Source organism: Heliconius melpomene, chromosome 21 (genome assembly GCF_056956725.1).
Source record: "Heliconius melpomene rosina isolate 202511_hmr_F chromosome 21, ASM5695672v1, whole genome shotgun sequence".
NCBI classification, from domain to species: Eukaryota; Metazoa; Arthropoda; class Insecta; order Lepidoptera; family Nymphalidae; genus Heliconius; species Heliconius melpomene.
In genome coordinates, this window is record NC_140409.1 from 9,869,402 (window position 1) to 9,882,430 (window position 13,029).

Below are 13,029 nucleotides of genomic sequence, written 5' to 3' on the forward strand. Positions count from 1 at the left end.
TCGGCTTGTAGGTATTTTTAATTTACAATTTTTTAAAATGATTAATCTTTTAAGTCTTAAGCAGAAGAATCTACTTAATACAATTTTAAATTCTGTTTTCTAAATAGAAAAATGTAGTTACTTGCTGTTTACTTCTATAGGGATAGATTAGTTACAAAATAATAAATATTTCGGCAATCTACCTATAAAAATAACGTCGTAACAATGTATGGAAATAATATAATATTTTAAGTACTGCAAAAAATGTTTTTTTATAAGTTTAAAGAACGCAATGTCTTACTTATCACTTATGGATTTTGATTTAACGAAATGTCCTTAAATTTAAATATATACTACAAGTATAAAAACTACCTAATCCCGTTCCATAAGACCCTCCAAATTAAAACAAAAAACGACAATTCAACTGAAAACGCCATACTTTTTTGAAAATAATTCACGGCGACGTGAAAAATCGTTTGTTTACTCTTTAGCGGCGGTTACGTCCTTTAATGGTATTGAAAGGAGCGAGTGGCCTGCCTAAATTAATTAGAGGGCTTATAGTACCTTTTAGCCGCTTACAGCGCTGACACCCAATTTCATAGAGTACGCCCGTTTAGTACAAAGCGGTGTATTTCACATTTCAACCGCTGTCTTCGCTTGCCGTACATTTCCGAAGAGCTTATTCGTGTAAAACTAGAGCGCTTCGGTTTTAGCGGCTTTGTGTGGATACGCCTTTGTCAAATACATTAATACCTTCATGTGTTTTTGGTTCAATGGTCTTTTTTAATTCTATTTCGTGTTGGCACCACTGTTTTATTTATGTGCGAACACTTCTCGAACACTTCTCGAGTGAAGCTTGCCAACTTAATAAGAAAAATATAAAAAAAAAACACGAACCGCCATTCAATGTTAATATTAATTATAATAAGGCGGGTAGTCATGATTTTAATAACTTTTTTGAAATTCGATCTCGCCGTCCGTAAGCGGTGTCCAAGATGGCGTCTATCGATCGTGTACTTACGCCCATACACTACCCACGCTTGCGCTGCAACGCGCAACGCCCTGGTGCAACGAGGTGCAAAATCCCGCCCCGCTGGATAGCGTTATCTTTTTCATTTGTTTTTATTTATTAACACTTACACTTTTAAGTTCTAACAAGTGTTGTAAGAAGTGTACCTACGAGTATATACCAATAGTTTATGTTCTCGATCCACTTGTGTTTATTTACGCGGATGTCTATTTAATAGCTATCGCAGTACTAAATCAAAGCACCAACGCCAACAAATGATTTCAGTCGCAAATCTTATTCCCATCACGTGCAAAAACGTCGATCATCGCTATCGGATAGTCAACCTTCTAACCACCGCGGAGGCTAGCAACTTGCCTGAACACCAAAAGAACCGGGACCATTTTTTAACTATTTTCACGCGCGGAACCTATTTATTGGGCCCTTTAGACCGCGCCTTTGTCATGTCGAGAAAATCGAAGTCAGGTACACTGCCTAGGGGAATGATTTCGCTACAATTACTCTCTGAATACGGATGCAAATGGAAGCGGGATCTTAAAAACTGCTCTCCACGCTCCGCCGCAGTCAGCTTTATTTCTGCTGCGAGGTTATCTATCGCCGCAAATAAAATGCCTATCTGTTACGAATTGAAAAGTCCTCTTTTTGAACGCGAACGTTTCAATGTATTTTTTTATCAACTCCAAATGTTTGTTAAATGGAAACCGTCGGAACGTTTCGTATATTAGCGGCGTTTCTGCTTTTCTCTCTTTTAAAACTTTAAAGGATTTTTATGTTGTCCATAATCGTTACTCACCTACTTTATAAGCGGTGGAGTGCCATTTTATTTCAAAATACAATTTAATTATCTAAATGTTTTCGAAAATTGCGGCTCACAGTGTATTTTTGAATTTGCGAATGTGTGCAAGGCCAGAAGCGTAAATTTTTAGGTATATGGATAAAATTGTGTTTGTCAACAGATATGGTGCTGGGTACGATTTAGCGGCCAGGCGGAAAAACGCCACGAGGGAGTCCACGGCCACGCTGAAGGCCTGGCTGAATGAGCACAAGAAAAATCCTTATCCCACCAAGGGAGAGAAAATAATGCTCGCTATCATCACAAAAATGACACTCACGCAAGTGTCCACGTGGTTCGCGAACGCCCGCCGACGCCTCAAGAAAGAGAACAAGATGACGTGGGAGCCCAAGAACAAGACGGACGACGACGACGAGACGATGCTCTCCGACGAGGAGAAGGAGCAAGACGATAAAATAAAACCTAGCAAAGGTTCGTTGAGTTCGATCCTTCTTCCAACATACGACAGTCAATTTTATGCAACTACTGAGTACCACATGGACGTTTCCTCTCGGAAGCGGCAGGTTGACTGTTGGATGTTGCTGACATTTTTATGCTATTTACTCTGCGCAAATACTCGTTTATGATAGTAATAAGTATGTTTGTCGATGCGAATTTATCACAATAATATAATTCTACTACCATATTGTTGCGTTTGCGAATACTTACTAACCCATGTTTTAATAATGCGTGGATTTGAGACACTGTTTAAATTGCTTTTAATTTTGTCGGTGTATAAATCGAGTGAATTGGCATAACCCGGTCGAGGGTCGGAGGGTGCGAACAGGAGGAGGCAGGGGGTGGAGAGCGCGCGGCGAAGAGGCGGGAGGGGAATGGAGGGGAGGAGAGGGGGGGGGGAGGGTCTCAGGCGTGTAACTGTGCGTAACCGCTCCTCACTGCCGGATTTCCTATTTGTAGTAAAGTGGGCGGCGCCCGCTCAAATTTCATATAACACTTCTTCCGTAGGTACTGATGCTTTCAGCTTGTCTAACGATCTACTCTGAATATTTATGCCGAAGGATTTGTACACTTTGGGTAGCATTTCTGTCGCGCTTGTTCTGTAAGTAATATGGCGTTGGGTTTTTAATGCGTTACGCCGTAAAATGCAGACGTGGGGGCAGCGTGTGGTGTTTAGTTGCGGTTGTCAACAGCATAAATTAGGAGAGTCATTGTTGCTGCGGTAGGCTAGGAGTGTTCGTCGAACGTCACGGGTTAATGGGTCGGGGGGTGTCACGGCAACAACGGCATACGCCGGCTAATGAAGTCCACTTTGGACAGAAGTGCACTCGCGATCGCGGCACGTCGCTCGGGGCCATAAAATATCATACAATAACATGAGTGTGGATGTTGAAAGAAAATTCGAGAGGGCGTCAGTACCCCTATTGAAATTTAGAAATGTAATATATCAATTTCTTTTAAGTATTTTTTTTTTGTTGTGGATATGAGATGGGTATATGTATATGTTTTACAAATCCAACGAAATTATAGTTTTTTTTAAGAGAATGATAGTTATTTATATGTTATAATGTTATTTTTATAATAATCATCAAACGAATATTTAACATATCAGTGATATTATAAAAACAAATTACATATGACATTTCGATATCGTCGTTACGTCATATAAATGAAAAACAATGATAACTCATTTCGTATATCAGGTCGATAAGCCTATTATACTTGTATTTTAAAAGCCTAGTATATTAGTTAAAGTAAATAAAACTATTACATATTTCAATTAAGTAAGTTTCGTAATAAATTTACTAGAATAGTAGACTCTATTTTCAAATATGGAAATCGTTGTAATTGAAATTCTTTACAAGAAAATAAAAGATCTACTAGACTACTAGTAGAACTTATAGTATATCTCCTTAATAGGTTTAATGTCAAATAAATTGCTGATAAAACATGAAACACTCCTACAAGTCATCTGGCTAGGCAGTATATATATAGTAATATTGTAAACTCAACTTGTAAATGGCTACTTATATCAATAATAAAACAGGATAATAACTATTTTTTATAATATGCCATATTTGTAAATAGCTTAAAGTAAGTTTTATCATAATAAACCATTAAAATTGAAAATAAAAGAAATATTAATGGTTTCTGTCATATGGTTAAGGCCACAAGCGTGTGACTAAACGTGACAGGTCATGGATTCGATTCTTTTTCTCGCTCTGGTACTGAGAAAAACGCGGTGTTGAGTTCCGCCATTCAATACGTAATGCCTTTAAAATTCGGCGAAAAATAAAGAATCGATTGTCTTAATACTAGGAGAATGTATCTGCTTACCCTGCTGTGTGCGGGATACGGCGTGAAGCTAAAAAAAATGAATGATTAATTATAAAAGTTTGAAAGTTCAACAAAATACAAAAAGTCCTTAAACTGAAACAGTACTTTACAGTAAAAATATGAGCTATCGTTGTTAAAATGGCAATGGCACCCCACAGATTACGGGCACGCGCCACGAGGCCTCCACGCCTTGGATATTGTGAGAAATTACAAAGTGTATATACACTTATAATTATGGCTATTATGTTTATTTCTCTTTGATTCGTTTTGCTTTACGCTACTTACGGATAGTGTTAAGGGTTTGAGTTTGTTTTGAATTTTTCTAAGTTTTGTGATTGTTTGGAATTAATTTAAAAAGGTATAGTATAGATTTCACCTATTATGTTATTTTTATTATTAGTTTGGTTATAATAAATATCCAAGTTTAATGACATTAACTATGAAAATAAACAAAATATAAAGAAACTTGTTCATGCGTTGATCAATTTTAAAAGATTACATTTTTTTTTAAAAGACATAAATTGAAATAATTATTTGCATTTCTCAACAAATACCATATAACACTAACGAATAATACCCAAAAACTATTTTTAGAGCCCATAAATATTTGACAAACACAATAATAGCAAAAAGAAAGTCCATCACGTCGCTCATCCCAAAAGCACACATCGCTTCGATACTAATCTTAATCCTACAACATTATTGCATTCCCTCGCCTAACCAAACAGAGCACACGACAAGAGTTATTCTTTTAGAGAAACGTCAATGTTGACTACAACTAATATATCATTTTAAGTCGCGTACAAAAGCTCGGATAGAAGCTTCACACGCGGTACGAGCGCCGTCGACGAACAAACAGACCGACGCGCGACGTTCTCATGAATAGAACCCCCCCAATAAATGTTAATTTCCGTAAGAAATATTAATCTGACCTGCTAATGGAAACCGAATGCAGGAACACAAACAAGGATTGTTTCTGTGGATCTCGTGTAATAAATTGCAACGTTAAAGTGCATGTGAAGGGGGCGCGGCTTAGGGTAGAGTGACTAAAGGGAAAAACCACCCAAGACTGTGCATCTCGTGCCTCTCGTGCCTCTCGTGCTTCTCGTGGCTGACGGATCCGCGTGTTTGCATATTTGGGGAGATGGGGAATTGATAGCCGTATCGATTTTGGATCATTGAAAATTAAATGTTGGATTTTATATTCGTTGTCGTTGCTAGTTTTATTCATACACTCACGATATATAGAAAGAACTTATTAAACAATCAGATATTTTTAAATTTAAATAACATATATGTATATAATATTTAATATTTGGTCGTAACAAAATCCATCGAAGCTGCAATATTATTGTAGGTAGATATAATATAAAACAACTGTAACTGCTTTTTCAGTATAAATAGGTTATAATCGTTAAATTTAATTTGAAATATGATAACTTGTTATCAATATAGTTTCAAATTGAATAAAGTGCCCCAGCAATTTGTATAGAAATTAACTTAATGAACACATTGAACGTATTGCGCGAATAATACATTACGAAATCATCCATTCCCGCTTATCTGGCGCCGTTGTGGGCCTTTATTAGATTAATACAATGAAAATTAAAACAATTTGCCGGATAAATATCTTCGCGCCGAGTATCAGTGGCGTCCCTATTTATCCCTAGCTGTCCCTACGAAGGGCAAGCCGGATAACCCCTCTTAAAAGCTAGGAGCAGTCAGCATTAAATGGAATAAAGCGAATGAAGTCGAGCGGTCGCGCCTCGCGCCTCGCGCCCCCCGCCATTCTGAATTTCATTAGGCACCCGAACCCTCCGCGCCCCAAAAGCCACTTTACAACGGGAAACGGTATTATGATAATACTTAGAGCCTTATAAAATTTTGCTGAATAAACATTTCTGTGTAATTGTAAAATAACACCATTTTTTAAAATCAAGGATAACGTTGGCTTTAATTTGACGAGCGTTGTAAATATCGCGTAATTTTTTATATCATCGTCGTCTCGCCTCGCCGAAGGTTTCCATCGACAGCTTTCGGAAAAGGAATGTAAAAAATATCCACGGGCGAAATAGAAAGGAGGAGAAGTGAGGTTGACCATTAATTGTACGGGTCGCATTCCGCGGAGAGGAGCCGCGGGGCGCGCCGGGAAATGCGAAATAAATGCTCGGCTTAAATGCGAAAGGGATCGGGCGTCGCCCGCGGCTGGGGACTCGCGCCCCAAAGTGGTATTTTCACTTCGCTAATCGGATAACCACTTAACGAATGGGTCACTGCACGCCAAACGTATTTTCACACGACTTACCCAAAGGAAATCTGGAGATACCGCATCTTACTAGAGGAAACTTATGTCCCCCGTGTGACGGTCACGTAGGCTTAATGCGAAACGTATCGATTGCGATAGAACACTTTACGACATTTTATTGACGTCGTTTTAGACACGGTTTCGGCTGTTGCGAGTAATCTCCTGATGTTTTGTAATCGCGCGTGTTGTTTGAATTCAGCTTATGAACGGTAGATCTAATTATCTTTACAGATGATGAAAGGAAGGGCGACGAACTGCTGCAAGGGATGCATAGTCAGCTGCTCGGTTATGGCATAAAGGAAGAATCCAAACGCGGCACGTCAGACTGTGGAGTGCCCATTCCAGCTTCAAAGCCGAAGATATGGTCCTTAGCTGATACAGCGGCATGCAAGACACCACCTCCAGCTGCACAACCATGGCCGCAACATAGCTACGGTCACGGCCACGAGAGAGCATCAGCCGGAGACAGTAATTCAAATGGATTTGCATTACCTGCCACTGCGGCAGCAAGTCCAGCCAGTGGTTCTTACGGACGATATGGCGGCTTCCCAGGAGGACAGTACGGTGGGCAGCATCCATGTGTACATCCTGCCGCGTTCCCGGATGTGCAAACAGACACACCACCCCAGACGCCGCCTAACATGAAGGTGCCCAGTGTGGCGAACCCTCTCGGCAGCGGAGGTGGGTCTGGCTACTGTTTCCCGAGACACCAACAATCACCGCAACGCGACCTTTATCACAATCCCCATCATGCTAACAACCACCAACCTAACCAGCACCACGAAGGATCTGCAGCCTTCAAACCATTTTATAAAAGGTAAATATATTCCTTAGCTTCAATTATTTATATTAAATAAAAATATGGAACATAATACTACAATGTTAAGTAAATATACTATTTTCACCTTAAGAATAGGCCTTTTAAGTTTGTACAATATTTTATTATGCTTCATTTTCAGTTAGTTACAGTTAATTGATTAGTTAATAAATCTCATAATATTTCAATTTTCAAAATAAACTAATAGTTTTCAACGAGTAGTGCAGTACACGTAGTAATTTTATGCATAAAGTTTAGACAAAATGTAACAGACTACCCAAAATAGATAGAGAGCATAAAGGACTATTAATAGTCCTGAACGTTGAACTTTAAAGTGGCTTTCTGATTGATTCAAATCAAGTAATGTCATATGCAAGCTAGTGAAATCGTAAATGGACGATCGTAGTAAAGAGATATCTATCGATAGATAGCGACATAAACAGAGTTGCGGTGAGTCTGAGCTGAGTGTCATGTCGGTAATTGAAAACAATGGAGGCGCGTTGAGGTGGAAGGTGGGGGAGATTGCAATCTTGCATCATTTGTCAGTGTCAACGCGAACCACCGCACTCCTCAGCATACAGCTGACCTGCCTAAATAAGATAGCTTGCCTATAAATATTTTTTTTGAATTTCATTTCATTTCTTTAATGATTACGTTATTATAACTTCACCGAAAGATTCGAAAATCTTAGTTCGCCAGATTCTAAAGCAATCATTAATATATAGACAAAGTCCAAATATGGAAATGTTTGGATTGTACCATAATACAATTTTGTAGCACAATGTCAAAACCTAGTTTCCCATCGGGTTGTCTAGTGACATTTTTCTGAGAGTCGTCAAAGGACTTCTCCGAACACCGCAGTTCGGCATCCTCGCCTCATTACAATAAATCGCGTCGTCGACGTCGCCGCACACGGAGGCACCGCCAAGAATTCTGTTTTAACCAAACACTCACAAATTCACATCTATTACCTTTTGTATTATTTTCTTTTTCACGCCTTTTTGCCCAGCGAATTCCTTGACGCGAAAATAACTCCTTATCGCGGCATTCTTTTAAGGCCCAAAAAGAACGGTCCGAAATTGACAGTCGTCGTTTTTGACTTAAATAACATACCTGTATCGTTTTTATTTATCCAAATAATATAGCTACCAAATGAAACCCTCTTAGTGCCAAAATCAACGAATATTAGTGATAAAATATTGTTTGCTTTGCACGCGGAGAAACTGTCATTTCATTTGCCACAAATTACAAAGTCTTTAAAAGATTAAATCTCATTTCTATTTTCTATCATATAGTCATTCTGAAACAATGTTTAAAACATGACACATTTAAATGGAAGTCCAAGTAATCCGCCGCACCTAACTCTAATACCTTTGAATGATAAAACGAGGATTGTTCTAAGGGTAAAAAAGGTTAATTTATGAATGTGCATCGTATTGTGCGCGGGCGCACGGCAGCGAGCCTCCTCGCCAGATAGCGTGCGTGGGCGAGCTCAATGGACCCTTTCATTCACTACACTATATCCACATTAAAACCGCTTTATTTTTTTACCTTACTCTAATCTCGCCTTTTATCTTTAGATCCTCGAGTCCCTCTGTTTCATTCAGTCGCGACCCGTCCGACTTCTTTTTTCATTGACGCCGCACAGTTGGGATGACCTCGCCTGCGGTCAAATTTTTATTTCTTTCACATTTTGGTTTTCCGGTCGGGACGATTCGTTAATAAATTCTCAGATAATGAGACTGAACGTTTCGTCACCTCATCTCGATTGGTTTGGGCTTTTTTATTTTTTGGCCGTTATGTGTGAACGCGGTGGAGGGCGAGCGATAGAATCAAATCTGGCCGGACCTTGCTTTTTCGGTCATTTAAATACCGCTATTCTTTTTAGAAACCTCACTGTTTGAACGTCGTCCCATTCGGAAGTTATGGAAATTTGTAGTCTTTTAAAATGTTTCTGTCTTCTAAGAATAACTAGTACCAGTATTAAGATTAACCTTTTGGATATATACTCGATTAATTTAATATTATTGAAAATTGAAAATAAATCTGTTTAAGTATACATCTACATTTTTTATGAACCATTTTAGTTTTTTCAAATGTTTAACATATTTTAAAAATATTCCTTCTAATATATAGTTTTATTTCTTGCAGGTAAAGCACGAGATACCTGGGTCGCTGCTTGCCGTAGTAACTCCAAGCGATGACAGCGGCACAGTGTGTTCTAATCTATTACTTGTAGAAACTTTGGCCTGTTCCCATGAATCCAGTATATTGTTTTATTTCGTTATATTAATATAGACTAATTTTGTGAAATTTAAAAGCACATATTCTAATTTAAAAAAAAATACGATAAAATTGTACTTAATTGTTTCAATGTACGGAAAGAACGTTGCTCAGTATTTTTATAGATATAAGATATAGCGGGAGCTGCAAATTAAAACTATTAAATTAAACTAGCCATTGGTTTTAGTAAATTGTAAATTATGTTTTAATTTTAAATAAATTATACTACTAAGGCCTAATATTTAGTTCTTCCAATTAATAAGTGATACATGATTCATTTATTCAGTATATATTATACATACATATATACGGTGCCCGGCTGCGTCCGCTCCACATCGATACGTCGGTTGGTTTGTTGTTGATGATTGTATATAGACGGAGTTGTAGATTTTTCTATATTATTATTTAGTTTCACATCAAGTGTACAAAGTAATTATGACTGTTCTAACCACTTCCGTCGTTTCATGGAGCGATCTATAAATATTGTTTTAAAGTATTATTAGGTAGTCTGTAAATAAATTTATCATATATATTATATATAAATATATTTTATTGTTTTATATCTATGTATGGGTACGTTGTGAATATTTCGTCGATGTCGGTTTCATGTCACGTGGATAATTTAAGGCACGTTTCAGATAGATAATACATTATTTAAGTAAGGATACGAAGCTTCTTTCCATTCAATCACAAAAGCATTATAAATTTCTATTAGCAATCTGTTTGTGGGCCACTTATTATATTTAAATGTTTAATTTATTCTACCATTATCATTTATACAGTACTAAAATAAGGAAAACATATATATATAAATGTTTGTAACGTCTTTACTTACAGTTAAATATAATAATTTATTATACCGTAAAACGATGTTGCATCGTCCAGTGGTCACCATATTTTTCTATTGAGGCTTTGATAGTCAGTTTGTTTAAAAAAAATTAATGTGACCAAATCGAATACATTCGCTTAATATTAAATATTCTGTATAGGTATTTATAGAATATGAACCTATTAATTATTATTATAAGCAAAATTATGTAACGATTGTAATTAAAACTTTATTTCAAATTATATATTTTATTTTACCCCCTAATTAAGCCGCAGAAATAAATACTTTTTGTATATTTAAAGCTAAATATATAACTTAAAAAACAGAACGAATAACAAACAGAACAAAAACAGAATCAAGTCCATTAATAAAATCACTTTACAGCAAATTCAATTTCAACTTCCTTTATTAACTATAAAGATTTAAAACGGAGATAATGGAGGCCGAGGTTTTAAGGAGTTTCAATGTTAAATAATGTTTAAACAAAATGAGAGAAAAAAGTCGATAATGAGCCAGTAAAAGTCCGGAGGGTTGCTCCCTCAGTCCTCACAATACTTAGGAACTAATAAAAAGCACCACTTACAAAGACGCCTTCAAAGCTTAGTTAATTTAGATTAATTAAAGGAATTCAATTAGAGGTGAAGGGCAAAGATTGTTTAAATAACGTTATACGTACATATAGTTGACGTGATAACGATAAGGTATAGTCGACCCACGGAAAACTGGTTCCTCGAACTTGTTGGTTGATATTTTAATTTGTGTAGACGAGGATGTGACTCGTTGCCTCTTCTAGTTCGTTGTTTCGTTTAATTAATCTCGAATGTTTGTTTTACTTATAAATGTTAGATAACTTGTGGATATTGGTATTTAGCCAGTATTAATTTTTTGGGGAATAAATTGTTTTTTTTTTTTTTTGAGTTTAATTTAAAAAAATATGTATGTTTATAGGTATTTTACATACTTATCAATCAACTTAGACCAGGACAGACCTGCGATATATAATATGATGTTACAATAAAATAAAGAAATCATGTTGTTTAATTTTTCCCTCATCCCGATTTAAAATAATAACATAGAGTTAAAGAGAAAATAGTATTCAAAACAAGACAAGCAACGAGTTTTGATTAAAATGTTATAAAATTTATAATCTATACATATAATAGAATTTGAGCATCGTGGCGCAGCGGCACAAGGGTGTGACTGTAACGCGACGGTTGTGTATTCGATCCCTCGAGGAAGTGACATATTTATTTACGTTTATATTTCCATTTCTTCGCTCTGGTGTCGAGGCAAATTGTGCCACTCAACGCGCTTCAGTCTCAAGTCAATGCCTTCAGAATTCGACAGAAAATGGGGAACGGAGTGTATTAACACTAGGTCCCCTCTGCCTACCCTGCTGTATGCGGGATACAGCGTGAAGCTGATTTATTTTAATATTATATAATAGAATTGTAACTAATCAATTATCGCGGGCAGTTATAAATACCTACTCGTATAATAGAATCCAAAACAATTATTTTTATTTTTTAATTTGTTTATCTGTTTGTTTGTGTTTTGCTGTTTGTTTTAACTGATTTGAATGGAGATTTCCATTTTTCAGTTTCGTTTTTTTCAGTTTCAATTTTTGGGAATCTTCCCTTAACGTGTATTAATAAATGTGCTGCATTTATAAAATGCTCGACAGAAAGCGGTATTGCTGAGTTCGATTCTCAGTCAGATAAAGTTATATTTTTATAATGTAATTCTTGACATAGGTAATGCCTCCAGAATTCTGCGAAAAATAGAGAACGGAGTGTCTTTACATTAGGTTCTCTCTGCCTACCCTGGTATGTTCGTGAAGCGCGAAGCTGAAAACAAAATATAAATACACATATTCACCAACAGACAGACATACCAATAAAACCATACAATAATCCAACAAAATCATTGATTTAGTTAAGTTAATCAAATAAGCAAATAACGATTCAACCACAATAAAACCTATAATACTCGTAAAATCGCCATAAACATTGCCAGTACAAATAGAGACTAATCTGCGCGGCCAATCAACAGTGCCGATTCTAATATTTTATAGTTCACCTTTATGGTGCATCGGTGGTGATTGCGGCTGTAAAACTGTTTACCGAAGTCCCGAAGTCTGCTCTTAATTAGCTGGTGATGATGATAGATATAATATTATACAAATATTATGCTTTGAGGCCACTCATCGTACAGGGTTTATGGGTTTGATTCCCACTCGAGCATATGGAATATTTAATATTTTTACGTTCTACGCTCTAGTGTCGAGGCTAAGCGCGGCGGAGAGTCCCGCCACTCAACACGCAATGTATGCAGAATTCGGCGGAAAATGAGGAGTTACTTCATTATTATCTGAAGTTCACACCATCTGATTTATTTGCCGAGTAGCTGTAGTTAGCATGGTTAGTTTATCATCGCAGCGAGTTCTCCACGGCGGCCACCAGATGCCGTTCCCAGTAACCACTGAGAGTGAATAGAGCGCACGAATGTGAGATATAAAATGCCTCGCAGTAGTAAGATTTTCTTTTGAGGTCTCTATTTGTAAAATAAATAATAATACTTTAAATGTGGACCGCTATATATTAATTAGCCTTGTAATAATAATATTTATAGTTACCAGATAAGTTTCAAAGTATTTTTAATA

At 36.7% G+C, this 13,029-nt stretch overlaps 1 protein-coding gene across 4 annotated transcripts in view; it reads left to right on the top strand.

Annotated features, from left to right (window-relative positions):
* LOC146527212 (homeobox protein caupolican-like) overlaps positions 1–10,606 on the top strand; it is a 105,972-nt gene extending 95,366 nt beyond the window's left edge. For 2 of the 4 annotated variants that reach the window (XM_085206176.1, XM_085206178.1), the window contains exons 4-6: positions 1,963–2,270; positions 6,670–7,255; positions 9,407–10,606. In XM_085206176.1, the coding sequence (XP_085062302.1) occupies positions 1,963–2,270; positions 6,670–7,255; positions 9,407–9,410 (898 nt within the window). In that variant the 3' untranslated portion in view covers positions 9,411–10,606. Of the gene's footprint in view, positions 1–1,962; positions 2,271–6,669; positions 7,260–9,406 lie in introns of those variants that run through there. The other 2 variants (XM_085206177.1, XM_085206179.1) reach the window with 1 other exon arrangement.
* Positions 10,607–13,029: the final 2,423 nt, after the last annotated feature.